This window comes from Pseudophryne corroboree, chromosome 9 (assembly GCF_028390025.1).
Source record: "Pseudophryne corroboree isolate aPseCor3 chromosome 9, aPseCor3.hap2, whole genome shotgun sequence".
Taxonomy (NCBI): domain Eukaryota; kingdom Metazoa; phylum Chordata; class Amphibia; order Anura; family Myobatrachidae; genus Pseudophryne; species Pseudophryne corroboree.
In genome coordinates this window covers 176,633,703-176,646,473 of record NC_086452.1, presented here as the reverse complement: position 1 = coordinate 176,646,473, position 12,771 = coordinate 176,633,703, and the positions used below count along the sequence as shown (strand labels likewise).

Genomic DNA, 12,771 nt, shown 5'->3' with positions numbered 1-12,771 from the left:
TTCCCCTCTGGGATGACCATCGACTCCCAGCAGCAACAACAGCAGCGCCAGCAGCAGTAGGCGTTACACTCAAGGATGCATCGGAGGAATCCCAGGCAGGAGAGGACTCGTCAGAATTGCCAGTGACATGGCCTGCAGGACTATTGGCATTCCTGGGGAAGGAGGAAATTGACACTGAGGGAGTTGGTGGGGTGGTTTGCGTGAGCTTGGTTACAAGAGGAAGGGATTTACTGGTCAGTGGACTGCTTCCGCTGTCGCCCAAAGTTTTTGAACTTGTCACTGACTTATGATGAATGCGCTGCAGGTGACGTATAAGGGAGGATGTTCCGAGGTGGTTAACGTCCTTACCCCTACTTATTACAGCTTGACAAAGGCAACACACGGCTTGACACCTGTTGTCCGCATTTCTGTTGAAATACTTCCACACCGAAGAGCTGATTTTTTTGGTATTTTCACCAGGCATGTCAATGGCCATATTCCTCCCACGGACAACAGGTGTCTCCCCGGGTGCCTGACTTAAACAAACCACCTCACCATCAGAATCCTCCTTGTCAATTTCCTCCCCAGCGCCAGCAACACCCATATCCTCCTCATCCTGGTGTACTTCAACACTGACATCTTCAATCTGACTATCAGGAACTGGACTGCGGGTGCTCCTTCCAGCACTTGCAGGGGGCGTGCAAATGGTGGAAGGCGCATGCTCTTCACGTCCAGTGTTGGGAAGGTCAGGCATCGCAACCGACACAATTGGACTCTCCTTGTGGATTTGTGATTTCGAAGAATGCACAGTTCTTTGCTGTGCTTTTGCCAGCTTAAGTCTTTTCATTTTTCTAGCGAGAGGCTGAGTGCTTCCATCCTCATGTGAAGCTGAACCACTAGCCATGAACATAGGCCAGGGCCTCAGCCGTTCCTTGCCACTCCGTGTGGTAAATGGCATATTGGCAAGTTTACGCTTCTCCTCCGATGATTTTATTTTAGATTTTTGAGTCCTTTTTTTACTGATATTTTGTGTTTTGGATTTTACATGCTCTGTACTATGACATTGGGCATCGGCCTTGGCAGACGACGTTGATGGAATTTCATCGTCTCGGCCATGACTAGTGGCAGCAGCTTCAGCACGAGGTGGAAGTGGATCTTGATCTTTCCCTATTTTTGGAACCTCAACATTTTTGTTCTCCATATTTTAATAGGCACAACTAAAAGGCACCTCAGGTAAACAATGGAGATGGATGGATACTAGTATACTTATGGATGACGAGTGACTGACGACACAGAGGTAGCTACAGCCGTGGACTACCGTACTGCGTCTGCTAGTATAGAGATGATAATGATATAAAAAATATATATATATCACTACTGCAGGTATATATAATATAATGACGGACCTGCTGGACACTGTCAGCAGACTCCTAAACTACTAGTATGAAGAAGATAGAAAAAAAAACCCACCACAGGTAGGTATACAATTATGGACGAGCACTGACGACACAGAGGTAGCTACAGCCGTGGACTACCATACTGCGTCTGCTAGTATAGAGATGATAATGATATAAAAAAAATATATATATCACTACTGCAGGTATATATAATATAATGACGGACCTGCTGGACACTGTCAGCAGACTCCTAAACTACTAGTATGAAGAAGATAGAAAAAAAACCCCACCACAGGTAGGTATACAATTATGGACGAGCACTGACGACACAGAGGTAGCTACAGCCGTGGACTACCGTACTGCGTCTGCTAGTATAGAGATGATAATGATATAAAAAATATATATATATCACTACTGCAGGTATATATAATATAATGACGGACCTGCTGGACACTGTCAGCAGACTCCTAAACTACTAGTATGAAGAAGATAGAAAAAAAAACCCCACCACAGGTAGGTATACAATTATGGACGAGCACTGACGACACAGAAGTAGCTACAGCCGTGGACTACCATACTGCGTCTGCTAGTATAGAGATGATAATGATATAAAAAATATATATATATCACTACTGCAGGTATATATAATATAATGACGGACCTGCTGGACACTGTCAGCAGACTCCTAAACTACTAGTATGAAGAAGATAGAAAAAAAAACCCCACCACAGGTAGGTATACAATTATGGACGAGCACTGACGACACAGAGGTAGCTACAGCCGTGGACTACCGTACTGCGTCTGCTAGTATAGAGATGATAATGATATAAAAAATATATATATATCACTACTGCAGGTATATATAATATAATGACGGACCTGCTGGACACTGTCAGCAGACTCCTAAACTACTAGTATGAAGAAGATAGAAAAAAAAACCCCACCACAGGTAGGTATACAATTATGGACGAGCACTGACGACACAGAGGTAGCCACAGACGTGGACTACCGTACTGTGTCTGCTAATATAGAGATGATAAAGATGATAGAGATGAACAAAAAAAATATAACACTACTGCAGGTAAATATTTATATAATATAATGAATGACAGACCTGCTGGACACTGTCAGCAGAATGCGTTTATAGAATAAAATAAAAAAACACCACAGGAGTGTTTAACTTTTTCTGGCAGACAATATACTGGTGGTCACTGGTCAGTCACACTTGCAGCAAAAGTGTGCACTGTACTCCTGCTATAACTGCACCCCAGTCTCCCCCACAATTCAGCTGTGTGAGCAGTGAGCACTCAGCACAGTCAGATATACATAGATGATATTATATCATGCAGCACACTGAGGCTGAGCACAGATATGGTATGTGACTGTGTATCGTTTTTTTTCAGGCAGAGAACGGATTATATTAAATAATAAATAAAACTGGTGGTGGTCACTAGTAACTATCAGCAAAACTCTGCATTCTGAGTACTCCTAATGCTCCCCAAAATTACTAAGTTTGTAGTAAATCAACTCAAGTGTCTCTATCTATTCTAACGGAGAGGACGCCAGCCACGTCCTCTCCCTATCAATCTCAATGCACGTGTGAAAATGGCGGCGACGCGCGGCTCCTTATATAGAATCCGAGTCTCGCGATAGAATACGAGCCTCGCGAGAATCCGACAGCGGGATGATGACGTTCGGGCGCGCTCGGGTTAACCGAGCAAGGCGGGAAGATCCGAGTCTGCCTCGGACCCGTGTAAAAAGGCTGAAGTTCGGGGGGGGTTCGGATTCCGAGGAACCAAACCCGCTCATCTCTAGCTCCAACCACTGCTCTATTACACTAATACATTTCTTCTGGATTTCTGTACTACTGTACATGTTGTTTCTGTAGTGTATAAGTTATTGCCAGGTGATCGCATATCATATTTCCTCTCAAAGTTATCTCCCTCTTGTACTGTTAGATCTACCTGAGACCTGTGTCTTGCATCGTCACTGATAACCCCCACTCATCACAAGACTTCTTCCATGTCACTGCCCACTTATGGAATAACGTACCATGCCTGAAAAGACTATCCCATCTATTCTACTCACTCTAATGTATCCTCACAATGCCCCATTTCTACTTTGACCCTCATTTGCTCCCCTTGTCTCTTGATTGTTATGTTTTCCCATCATTCACAGTGTCAAACAATCACATTTTCAGCAGCATATTGACAAGCACTCTTGGTCTAATCTGGCTAGGATATGGAAGGTTACCCCATAAAAAAGAAGGGAACCAGAAGCCAAGAGATACATAGGCATGCCATGTGGAATTTATGCAAGAGAATGTGATCATGAATAAAATCATTCTTTCTCATAGATCAAATAATTATCGATGGAAAAAGAAATTAAAAGTTTACTTAACATAAGTAAATAGCTTGTAATTCATGTATAGCTTGCGGTAAAATATTGATTTTACATCATTCAAATACAGTATATCAATTGATATTTCTATTCCAAACACAGTATTGCTTATTTTTGTAGTGCCAATAAAATTAATCTAGAATGACGAGTGACCTGCTCTAATTATGGTAATGGTAATTACATATTTCATAAACAATGACTTAAGGCGGATATTTACCAAAGCTTTGTGAGAGATAAAATTGTGATAAAGTACCAACCAATCAGCTTCTAACTGTCATTTTTCAAACACAACCTGTAACATTTAAATTAGGAGCTGATTGGTTTGTACTTTATATCTCATAAATTTATCTCTCTCCAAGCTTTGTAAATAGCTCCTTTAAAAACAATAATTTATATATATATATATATATATATATATTTATATATATATCATAAGATTATAAAGTATCAACAAAATAGAAAACTGGAACAATAAAGTACAATATTGAATCCATGTAAGTGTTTTCTTTTCCAGGTGGAAATACATTTTTAGCCACAGATACAGTGGATACAAATGGTTTGATTGATGCATTCAGTGCAATTTCAGCTGGAAATGGAGATGTTACCCAGCAGGCCATTCAGGTACACATTAACCACATATTTTATATTTATATTTTTTTTAAATAAAAGTTACGTTTTAAATGTAAATGAGATATATAAACTGAATACCCTGAGATTGCACTGTATGGACATTATTAAAGAATACAATTGCTCATTTACAAGTGGGCAGTATGGATGGCGTAATGGTTAGCATTACTGCCTCACAGCACTGAGGTCATGGGTTCGACTTCCACCATGGCCCTAACTGTGCGGAGTTTGTATATTCTCCCTGTACTTGCATGGGTTTCCTCCGGGTACTCCGGTTTCCCCCCACAATCCAAAAATATACTAGTAGGTTAATTGTCTTCCAACAAAAATGAACCCTAGTGTGTACGTGTGGTAGGGAATATAGATTGTAAGCTCCACTGGGGCAGGGACTGATGTGAATGGGCAAATATTCTCTGTAAAGCGCTGCGGAATATGTGTGTGCTACATAAATAACTGGTAATAAATAAATAAAAAATAAATAAAGTGCATGTGCAGTATACTGTATGTGCTCATAGTGTAAGTAGGAAAATGACAACTGTGGAAATCTAATCAAGATGCAGACGGGTAGCAGTTGATTTACCGATGGACAAAATAACGACGGTCATAATCCCGACAGTCAAAATACTGACATTCATTATGCCAACATGTTTAAAATGCGGACATAGGCCCTCATTCCGAGTTGTTCGCTCGCAAGCTGCTTTTAGCAGCTTTGCACACGCTAAGCCGCGCCTACTGGGAGTGAATCTTAGCTTATCAAAATTGCGAACGAAAGATTAGCAGAATTGCGAATAGACACTTCTTAGCAGTTTCTGAGTAGCTCCAGACTTACTCGGCATCTGCGATCAGTTCAGTGCTTGTCGTTCCTGGTTTGACGTCACAAACACACCCAGCGTTCGCCCAGACACTCCTCCGTTTCTCCAGCCACTCCCGCGTTTTTCCCAGAAACAGTAGCGTTTTTTCGCATACACCCATAAAACGGCCTGTTTCCGCCCAGAAACACCCACTTCCTGTCAATCACATTACGATCACCAGAACGAAGAAAAAACCTCGTAATGCCGTGAGTAAAATACCTAACTGCATAGCAAATTTACTTGGCGCAGTCGCACTGTGGACATTGCGCATGCGCATTAGCGACTAATCGCTCCGTTGCGAAAGAAAAATAATGAGCGAACAACTCAGAATGACCACCATAGTCAGAATACCGACATTTGAAATACCAACATGTCAAAATTCCGACATACATTTATAAGGAATTTTTGACCCAAAACAGACTTGTTCATTCATTACCATCCCAGTGGATCTGGAGGAGGAATATAATAGTGTGCCCAAAGCATGGCGAGCGCAGCGAGCCATGCGAGGGGACACGGTACACTTAGACGGTGTCCATGTTGACCTATGTCGACATTGACACCCAAAAAACAGAAAAACTCATGTCAATATTTTGACATGTCGGCACTTCAAATGTCGGTGTTCTGACTATGTCGGCATTTTCATTTTGAACATGTCAGCATAATGAATGTCAGTATTTTTACTGTAGACAATGGCTGTCGGGATTATAACCGTCGGTATTGTATCCGTCGGTAAATCATACTGAACCCATGCATACAGCTCAATTGTGTCAGAGATAAGACGTGATAGCACAGGCATACAAAGAGACAACACAGAGATAACATAGGGAAGTGGCTTGACAGCAGTAGTAATACATGTTAAAGTTTGATTACCATATTTATGCACAATATAATAATGTAACAAAGTATGATATATACTAGAGATATTATTATCTTTAATGCAAACTGCATGTTCCATGTAAAAATAGGATTTTAAATACCTACTGGTAAATCCTTTTTCTCGTAGTCCATAAGGGATGTTGGGGACAGATTAGTACGATGGGGTATAGATGGGTCCAAAGGAGCCAGTGCACTTTAAATTTCTTCAACTGGGTGTGCTGGCTCTGCCCCTCTATGCCTCCTCCTACAGGTCAGTTATAGGTAATACAGTGCCCGAAGGAGAGTGATACCTGTTCAGCTGTTACTGTTAATGTTGCCAGCTGTTGCTGGCCCGGTTATGTTTTTGGTGTGCTGATGTGTAAATCTCACCACACTTATTGTTGTTATGTTCCTTCACTCAAGTATGTAATTCTCCTTTGTGCACTGTTTTACCTATAACTGACCTGTAGGAGGAGGCATAGAGGGGAGGAGCCAGCACACCCAGTTGAAGAAATTTAAAGTGCACTGGTTCCTCCCCTCTATACCTCCTCATACAGGTCAGTTATAGGTAAAACAGTGCCCAAAGGAGAATGACATACTTGAGAGAAGGAACACAACAACAATGTGTGGTCAGATTTACACACCAGCACACCAAAAACATATCCGAGCCAGCAACAGCTGGCAACATTAACAGCAACAGCTGAACAGGTATCACCTAACAGAGAACCTGCAGAAAATCACAGCCCAATATCCCTTATGGACTACGAGAAAAGGATTTACCGGTAGGTATTTAAAATCCTATTTTCTCTATCATCCATAAGGGATATTGGGGACAGATTAGTACGATGGGGATGTCCCAAAGCTTCCAGAATGGACGGGAACGTATAGAGATATCTGCAGCACCGCATGCCCAAACTGGGTATCCTCTTTGGTCAGGGTATCAAATTTGTAGAACTTCACAAAGGTGTTCTTCTCCGACCAGGTAGCAGCTCGGTACAGTTGGAGGGCCGAGACTCCACGGGCAGCTGCCCAGGAAGACTCCATCGATCTCGTAGAGTGGGCCTTCAGAGACTGTGGAACAGGTAAGGCTGCCGACACATAGGCTTGTTGGATAGTAAGCTGAATCCAATGAGCAATAGACTGCTTTGAAGCAGGGCAACCCATTTTCTGCGCATCATACAGCACAAACAAGGAATCCATCTTTCTGATCCGAGCCGTCCTCTTGACATATATATTTTTAAGGCTCGCACTGCATCCAATGCCTCCGGAGGGGCAGAAGTGCTTGAACTGAACGGAATCACAATAGGTTGAGTTAAGTGAAACGTGGAGACCACCTTCGGCAGGAACTGCTGTCTAGTCCTGAGCTCCGCTGTGTTCTCGTAAAAGACCAAGTAGGGACTTTTACACGATAAGGCCCCTAATTCTGAGACACATCTAGCAGAAGCCAGGGCCAGTAACATCACCATCTTGCACGTGAGGTACTTGTCTTCTACCGTCATCAGAGGTTCAAACCAGGAGGACTGTAGAAAGCGTAACACCACATCCAAATCCCAAGGTGCTGTAGGCGGCACAAACGGAGGTTGTATGTGAAGCACCCCTTGCAAGAAGGTCTGAACTTCTGTCAGGATAGCCAACTTCTTCTGGAAGTAGACAGAAAGAGCTGAAATCTGGACCTTAAGAGATCCAAGACGTAAGCCTTTATCCACTCCAGTCTGCAGGAAAAAAAGGAATCTCCCCAAGTGGAATTCTGCAGATGGATATGTGTGTTCCTCGCACCAAAAGACATATCTCCGCCAGATATGATGATAGTGTGACACAGGTTTTCTGGCTTGCACCATAGTGGCAATGACCTTTCTGGAAAGCCCTTTGTGAGCTAGGATGTTCCGCTCAACTTCCATGCTATCAAATGACGCCGTCGTATGTCTGGGTAGACAAACGGTCCTTTCTGAAGAAGATCTCTTCTTAGCAGCAGAGGCCAAGGGTCCTCTACGGACATGTCCAGAAGAGCCGCGTACCACGCTCTTCAGGGACAATCTGGGGCAATTAAGATCGCCTGCACTCCTTGATGCCTGATCCTCTTGAGTACTCTGGGGATCAACGGAATCGGAGGAAATAGGTAGACCAGCTGGTAAGGCCAAGGTGTTGTCAGTGCATACACTGCGCTAGCCTGAGGGTCCCTGGTTTGGGAGCAATAGCAACGAAGCTTCTTGTTGAGGTGAGAGGCCATCATGTCGATCTGTGGGCAGCCCCACCCGTCGATGATCTGTTGAAACACCTGAGGGTGTAGTCTCCACTCCCCTGGGTGGATATCGTGGCGACTGAGAAAGTCCGCTTCCCAGTAGTCCACCACTGGAATGAAGATTGCGGACAGTGCTCGTGCATTTCTTTCTGCCCAGAAGAGTATTCTTGACACTTCTCGCATGCAGGCTCTGCTTTTTGTACCTTTTTATCGATTGATGTACGCCACAGCCGTGGTGTTGTCCGACGGATCCTTGATCGCCCGATCTCGGAGTAGAGGGGAGGCCTGAATCAGAGCATTGTAGATGACCCGAAGTTGCAGGATGTTGATTGGAAAGAGGGCCTCCTGGGCAGACCACCTGCACTGGAACTGCGCCCCCTGGGTGACAGCTCCCCATCCTCTCAGACTCGCATCCGTCGTGAGGAGGATCCAATCCTGAATCCCAAAGTGTCAACCTTCCAGCAGGTTGGAAGACTATAGCCACCACAGGAGTGAAATCCTGGCCTGGGGTGACAGCCAAATCATCGGGTGCCTCTGAAGATGGGAACCGGACCACTTGTTTAGGATATCCAATTGGAACGGTCTGGCATGAAACCTTCCGAACTGTGGGGGTAATTCTGAGTTGATTGTAGCAGAACTTTGTTAGCAGTTGGGCAAAACCATGTGCACTGCAGGGGAGGCAAATATAACATATGCAGTGGAAGTTAGATTTGGGTGGGGTGTGTTCAAACTGAAATCTAAATTGCAGTGTAAAAATAAAGCAGCCAGTATTTACCCTGCACAGAAACAAAATAACCCAACCAAATCTAATTCTCTCTGCACATGTTATATCTGCTTCCCCTGCAGTGCACATGGTTTTGATCAACTGCTAACAAAGTTCCTGCTGCGATCAACTCAGAAATACCCCCTATATCGCCTCATACGAGGCCACCATCTTTCCCAGCAATTTTATGCAAAGATGAATGGATACTCGAGCAGGTCGGAGCACCAAGCGAACCATTTCTTGGAGTGTTCTCACTTTTTTCTCTGGGAGGAACACTTTCTGTGCTACAGTATCCAGGAGCATCCCCAGAAACAGTAGCCATTGAGACAGTTCCTGGTGGGACTTCTGCAGATTGAGGATCCTCCCGTGGTGAGACAGAAGTTGGATAGTGTGATATATATGGAGCAATAGAACCTCCCTGGAACTCGCTTTTATCAGGAGATCGTCCAGGTATGGAACTATGTTGACCCCCTGGACCCTGAGCTGAAACATAATTTCCTCCATCACCTTCATGAACACCCTCGGAGCTGTAGACAGACCGATGGGTAATGCCTGAAACTGGTAGTGATCGTTCAGAAGGGCGAACCGCAGATATGCCTGATGAGGAGGCCAAATTGGGATATGAAGGTAAGCGTCCCTGATATCCAAGGACACTAGAATTTCCTGGTGTTCCAGGCCAGCAATCACTGCTCTCAAAGATTCCATCTTGAATTTGAAAACCTTCAGGTAAGGGTTCAAGGACTTCAGATTCAAAATGAGTCTCACAGACCCGCCTGGTTTTGGTACTACGAACAGACTGGAGTAGTAACCCTGTCCTTGTTGTTGTAAGGGTACTGGAACAATGACCTTGGACTGGACCAACTTGTTTATGGCCAGTATTAGCGTACCATGCATATTTTCCAAAGCTAATAAGCCTGATTTGAAAAATCATTGGAGAGGAGCACCGTCGAACTCCAGCTTGTAACCCTGAGAGATAAGGTCCCTTACCCAAGCATCTTGGTAGGAACCTTTCCTAGATATGGCTGTAGTGATGTAACCGAGCTCCCACCACGAGATCCCCTCGGGGTGGGTGGGCACCGTCATGCTGAAGTCTTTGCGGAAGCAGAACTGGTGCTCTGGTCCTGAGATACGGAAATGGCTGGTTTCTTAGGTTTACCTCTGGAGCCTCTAACTGCATTGGAGGTCCCCCTGGTCTTAGATTTAAATCTGGAGGACCAAAAGGACTGAGTAGACGGTCCCAAGTAGGTACATCTAGTAGGCGGAGCCCCCGAAGGTTGAAACATGGATTTCCCAGCAGTAGCTATGGAAATCCATGAGTCCAATTCACCTCCAAAAAGCCATTCACCTAGGAAGGGAAGAGATTCCACATTAGGTTTGGGGTCAGCATCAGCAATCCACTGACGCAACCATATGGCTCTGCGTGCAGACACAGCCATAGCCGTGGTCCTAGCATTAATATTGCCAATCTCTTTAAGGGAGTCACAGAGGACTCTTGCCGTGTCCTGAATGTGTTTTAGGAAAGTTACAGTATTAACTAAGGTCATATCACCCGAGAGACCTTCCTGAATTTGAGCAGCCCAGGAATGAATTGCATGTGTCATCTAGCAACCTGCAAAGACCAGTGTTTGAGCTACACCTGCAGCAGTGTAGATAGATTTCAGAGTGGTCTCAATTTTCCTATCTGCCGGGTCCTTTACCGTAAAGAAGCCCGGAGCATGAAGTACCGCCTTTTTAGAAAGGCGAGAGACTGAGATGTCTACTGCTGGAGATTCTTCTCAGAATTTCCTGCCTTCAGGGGCAAAGGGGAAGCTATGCAAAAACCGCTTGGACACCTGATATGTTTTATCTGGATTTTTCCAGGCTATTTTAAATAAATCATCCAATTCCTTGGAGTCAGGAAATGTGACTGTCATTTTGTCTTGTGGGAGGAAAAATTATTGCTGATTATTAGTATCCTCAAGGGGGAGCTTTAACACATCCAGAATAGCCAGTTTGAGGGGTTCAATACCCTGTGTAGGGGTGGAGTCCCCACTTAAGGGATCCACATCATCCCCTTCATCCTGTACATCATCAGTATCTGACAGTAATGCAGGTAAAGCACGTTTTTGTGCACCTGTAGTAGACAGGGGGATGAGTTTTATTGGCATTTGCAGTGAGTTGAGATGACATATCAGACATCATAGTTTTGATAGCCCCCAGCCAGGAGGGCTCATGACTCTCCCCCACATTGTTATCAGCATTTTGTGATGACTGACTACACTACTCACATGATATTGAGCCAGATGAGATAGGGGAGAATCTAGCATTACATACACTGCATAACTTCTAACAAAGAAGATAGAGAACCACTGCGCCCTAAGTGACAGCTGTCGAGGTCGACTCTGGGTGTCACTCAACACCCCTCATCCAAGATACAAAGCCAAAAATGAGTGTTTTCTCAACTGCGCACTACTAAAAATGTGTAATAGAACAATACATGTGGTACTGGAAAATCAATATACATAAGAATAAAAAGATATAAAGTCAATGAACTGATATGTGGGGATTCCTTTCACAGATTTCTTCTTGTCTTTTATCCAATGGAGTTTCCTCTAAGTTAGTTCAATGGCCCTCATTCCGAGTTGTTCGCTCGTTGCCGAATTTTGCTATATTGCGATTAGTCGCTTACTGCGCATGCGCAATGTTCGCAGAGCGCATGCGCTTAGTTATTTTACTCAAAAGTTAGATATTTTACTCACGGCATTACGAGGATTTTTCTTCATTCTGGTGATCGAAGTGTGATTGACAGGAAGTGGGTGTTTCTGGGTGGAAACTGTCCGTTTTATGGGTGTGTGTGAAAAAACGCTGCCGTTTCTGGGAAAAACGCGGGAGTGGCTGGAGAAACGGGGGAGTGCCTGGGCGAACGCTGGGTGTGTTTGTGACGTCAAACCAGGAACGAAACTGACTGAACTGATCGCAGTGGCAGAGTAAGTCTGGAGCTACTCAGAAACTGCTAAGAAATTTCTATTCGCAATTTTGCGAATCTGTCGTTCGCAATTCTGCTAAGCTAAGATACACTCCCAGAGGGCGGCGGCTTAGCGTGTGCAATGCTGCTAAAAGCAGCTAGCGAGCGAACATCTCGGAATGAGGGCCAATGTCTCTCAAATGACAAAAGGTGAAAGAACAATATTTTATGATATATCTCTGGTCCACTGCTGTTCCAAAATGTCTATCTTGGATGTATGAAGATAGTTCGTACCGTACTCGCGTCTCAATGAATGGTTATCCTCATGTAAAGGTTTCTTTTCACTTTTGGACTCCTCCTATCAGGATAGATGTTCTCCAAGGTCCTTTTCGTTTCTCAAGACGTCATACCCAAAGTAGGAGGGATAAAGAAGGAAACAACCAAATTTCAGTGGGACTCCAAAGTGATATATTCCCTATAATTTCATCCAGAGATTAATGTACTGTAGCGTACCGTACTCACATCCGCAAGTACTACTGTATACACATAAAGGTATCTTTAAAAAAAATCTTCAATATATCGATATAGTAAATTGTAGGTTTATGCTGTAGGGAAATAGGCATACCCCACTCACAGTGTACTAGAAGGAGATGTTATCATGAAGGTATCTTTGGACTTTATCCCAGGTTCTAGTAATCCTGGGCCGTCGATATTAA

The 12,771-nt window shown here is 44.0% G+C and overlaps 1 protein-coding gene across 1 annotated transcript in view; it reads left to right on the top strand.

Moving 5' to 3' along the window:
- CLCA4 (chloride channel accessory 4) overlaps window positions 1–12,771 on the top strand; it is a 162,574-nt gene that overhangs the window by 89,463 nt on the left and 60,340 nt on the right. Inside the window, exon 9 of the mRNA XM_063941503.1 lies at window positions 4,291–4,397. Within this exon, the coding sequence (XP_063797573.1) occupies window positions 4,291–4,397 (107 nt within the window). The remainder of the gene's footprint in view (window positions 1–4,290; window positions 4,398–12,771) is intronic.